This window comes from Urocampus carinirostris, chromosome 3 (genome assembly GCF_059441175.1).
Source record: "Urocampus carinirostris isolate Australia breed hairy pipefish chromosome 3, RoL_Ucar_1.0, whole genome shotgun sequence".
Lineage (NCBI taxonomy): Eukaryota > Metazoa > Chordata > Actinopteri > Syngnathiformes > Syngnathidae > Urocampus > Urocampus carinirostris.
The window spans coordinates 38880130-38884227 of NC_142351.1; the positions used below are offsets into that span (position 1 = coordinate 38880130).

Genomic DNA, 4098 nt, shown 5'->3' on the forward strand with positions numbered 1-4098 from the left:
TACTTAAAGGCGCCAAAATAAATAGAAACTCTTGTAAACCTATTGGCCCGAATTTGTACTTTATAAAAAAAAATCCTAACCTGGTAATGGGGGACCAATTATCTTTTGAAATACAAGTAATTAGGTTAGAAAATGTGTTTAGCTTATTTTCGTTTTTAATCGACCTCCCCACATAGGGCATCCACACCGTGAATATTTTGTTATTTTGCTAATAATTTGACAATAAATTACATGGTTTCCTTATTGTATCGAACATTGTTAATTTAAAGTGTTTTTAACGAAATACCAATAAAGTAGTCATGATTAAAACTTTTTGCCGTAATATTCCTTCGTCTTTATTTTGAAAATTGTATTGCTGTGGTATTGAAGCAATGAAATAGTCTTTAAAGACCGTCATGTTTTTATTTCAACAGCATCACTAATTTGATTTCATTTTGAAACGGGTGAGGCCTCCGAGTGCGCACGGTTTGTATTTTTAGTGTTCTTGTTTTTCAAAATAAAACTGGTGTACCAGTAAAGAATAAAAGACACTTTCATTGATACGTATTTAATATTTAACATTGGAAGTCACTGAGCACAATTGGATATAAATAAACTAGCTGCGTCTTTCTGGGGGGTTGGAGGGAAAAGGAGAAAACTCAAAAAGTTCCGTCCTTGGTCCGTTTTCGGATCTTTTTCGAATATTGTACCTCCAAATGAGGACTTTTTTTGTCCCTGTTGAATCAATTTAGATTCCATTGCACTTGTAAAACATTTTTTTTAAATAAACTTTTTTTTTTCAAGAGCGTAAAGGAAACAAGTGCTAGGCGCTCTGAAAAAAAAACAAACAAACTGGAGTTCAGTTCTTGAGGGAGGACCCACAGATTCTAGGGTCGGCTCTGCTCCAGTTGCTGGTGCTGACTTCTTATCGCGAAGCGGCTGACGTGCACCGGGATCGGAACCACGATCTTGGGGTTCCGGGACGGTTCCCCGGACTTGTTGTTGACGTTACCGGCTTTGACCCTTTTCCACTTGGCGCGCCTGTTCTGGAACCAGATCTTTACCTGGACCTCGCTCAGTTTGAGCGCATGCGCAATCTGGGAGCGCTCGGTTAGGGACAGATACTTTTTGCAGTGGAACTCCTTCTCCAGCTCCAGGAGCTGCTCGCTGGTGAAGGCAGTCCGCCGCCTGCGGTTCTTACCCCCGCCTCCTCCTCCTCCGCCTCCCGGTGGGCCTGAACCGGAGCCGACGGAACCGTGAAGGCGCAGGCCATCATCTAGGCCGGCCGCAGCCGAACTCATCATGTTGTCGTCCGAACTGTAGTCCACATCGCTGTCCATGGAGAAACTCTCGTCCCTGCGGGTGCAGTCCTCCTCTTTGTACCCGTCCGGACTTGCATGCCCTCGCGCTACGATTGATTCAAATAACGGCGTTAATACTCTTACTAATTGGTTCTCTTTGCCTGTTTTGAATAAACCTTCGTGTTGAATTGAATAATCTTTGTGATCGATATCAACGTTGCGAAACATTGTATGCAACGAGATTAAACATTCAATAAATATTTCAAAGAGAAGAAAAATAGACAAACGTATATAAAAATAGTGCTTGAGCCTAGCCCAAGTTATAATAGTGCAACAAAAGTATAGTGCATTTTTAGACTCATGCAATGAAAAATATTGCAATAATGATGATTATTAAAATTCCCTAATAAATTGCAAGATAAATTTACAGTTTTTAGTACATTTTACGGTGAATATTGTCCTCATTTTAAGGACAATCTTTGTACTTTTTCTATACGGTTTACATGGAAATGTGAATTCTTTTTTAAAAACAACAACATTTAATTTACTGTTGGAACCTATACATGAAAAATCATAACATTTAAAAGTTAAATCAAATTTAATTTTGCGGATTTTTTTCTGGGGTTTTAACAACACAGTGGTGGGTCATTTAGACATGAAGACAACCGGAGGGGTTAATATAGAAATGCACTTGCTACTTGACCTAATTTCATGTTGCTTTTTTTCTGGGTAATTTGGTTAAAAAGGGGTTGAAAAAGACGCGCATATGCTGCAAATCTTATCGTGATTTTAATGATAACAATTCTCAAAACTGTAATAAAAAAACAATGAGAACCAAAATTTAGAATAAATGATCATTTTTAAAGTAGCGTTTTAGCCTCCTTGTGAAAACCTACAGCATTTAAAATAGTCTAATATTCAATACATATTATATGTAATTAAAAACAATCTAATAAATGCTGAATATTTTCTTTCAAAAACTGTATCCCTAATATCAAAATAATAATAGTAACGAATAGTAGTATGCACAATCTTCCAAAACAGTTCCCCATGTAAGTTAATTATAATAGAAGGGAAATTATCTAATGAATAGCGAATACTACATTTTAAAAAGCGTTTCTTCGAGTAAATATCATTGGTAACAAAAATAATAACGTAATTCAGAATATTTCGTTTCAAAATGCCTTTCTCCAAAAATATAATTTATATCAAAACATACCATTTGCTTTTCATAGCTTTACCCAAATCTATATGACCAATGAAATATAATAGAATACATCCAATTTCAATACAAAAAGCATTACCTTGATAATGTAAAAATACCATAAATACAGAATATTATCTTCCATAAAGCATTTTTTTCTAGTTAAATGTTCATAAAGAATAAAAGTTAGGTCTATTTCATTTTGAAAAACATTTAACTTAATAAAATATGAATGAAAAATAACATAATACAGAATGTTACCACTCATTAAGCGTTTCTTCTCAACAAATAATTAAAATGAAGAATAAGAAAAATAATAGAATAAATAAGGAATACTTCATTTTTAGAAGTGTTTACCTCAAATAATTATTTTAACAATGAAAATTAATATAGTAAATGCATAAAATCCCCATCCAAAAAGTTTTTGCCGTTAAGTTAATAATCAGATGATAAATAATAGATAATAAATACATACTTGTTTTCAAAAAGAGGTTTCTTGACAATAAATAATAGTCATGAAATATAATGCAATAAACACATGATATGTCTTGCCTCTTTAACGGAAGGCCAACTTCCCCTCGTCAACCAATCAGAAATGAGGTTTACCTGCCGGCGTATCTGCGTCGTCTTTAGCCGGCACCGGCGGCAAACTCTTGGCGTCCTCGCCGTGCTCCCGCCCGGAATCCTGGCGCTGCTGGCCGGCCGAGAATCCTCCGGGAAGCGAGGCCATGAGCGTAGAGGTGAGCGCCAGGCCGGGGCAGAAGCCGCCCTGTAGCGCACTGAGGTGAGCGGGGTGCCCGGCCGGCTGCATGGACGGTGGCGGCGGGGGAGCAGGAGGCGGCGGCGGTGGCGGTTGCAGCATGACCGAGCGGTAGGGCATGAACATGGGGTACCCCGCGTACACCAAATGTCCCGGGCTGGGCTGCGGAGGCCCGCCGATGAGAGAGTCGATGCTGAAGGCGGAGCTGCTTCCGAGTGGCCGCTGCATGACCACGAAGGGCGGACCGGACGTGGCGCTCATGAGAACGCCGACGCCGGACGATAAGCGGGCGGGTAAGTGGGCGAGGCGGCAGAGGGGGGCCGCGGAGCCCCCGGTGGGCTTCAGGGAGAGCCTTGGTTAGAGGATCCCGGCGGGGTTCAGGAGAGCGGGACGCGGCAGACGCATTCCATCCCGGCCTTGTGAGCAACTTTCCTTCCGCAGTGCGTGCACGGACGTTTGGGGATTTCGATTTGCGCTCCCGCTGTTTAACCGCGCGGGGCTATGCCCCGCCCATCCGCGCACATAGTGATCAGCAATTGGTTAGGCGCTGTGACGTCACAGCCACCTCCGGCGTGACGTTTCACGCCGATTGGTGTTCCTGCTTTCCTTTTTTGTTCTGTTGTCATTTGACACTTTAGAATTATATTATACAGGATGAATTTGTTGTCCTAGATTTCCACAGTAGCCAAATTTACCCTTTTTTTAAATTAAAAATGGGTTCACAATTGTGTTCCCCTTTTTCTTAGCTCAAACTAAGCATTACAAACGATGAATATGTGCAGCCATGGTCATAATAATTTATTGAGAACATAAACTATGAACACTATACCTACATAACATTTACAATATAATTA

General features: G+C 40.3%; 1 protein-coding gene across 1 annotated transcript; it reads right to left on the reverse strand.

Annotated features, from left to right (window-relative positions):
• Positions 1 to 531: 531 nt before the first annotated feature.
• gbx2 (gastrulation brain homeobox 2) lies at positions 532 to 3738 on the reverse strand. Its single transcript, XM_088329993.1, has 2 exons — positions 3091 to 3738; positions 532 to 1387 (listed from the first exon to the last, which is right to left on the reverse strand). Exons 1-2 carry the CDS (start codon positions 3503 to 3505, stop codon positions 867 to 869), a joined length of 936 nt encoding a protein of 311 aa, XP_088186119.1. The 5' UTR covers positions 3506 to 3738; the 3' UTR covers positions 532 to 866.
• Between the last annotated feature and the right edge of the window lie 360 nt (positions 3739 to 4098).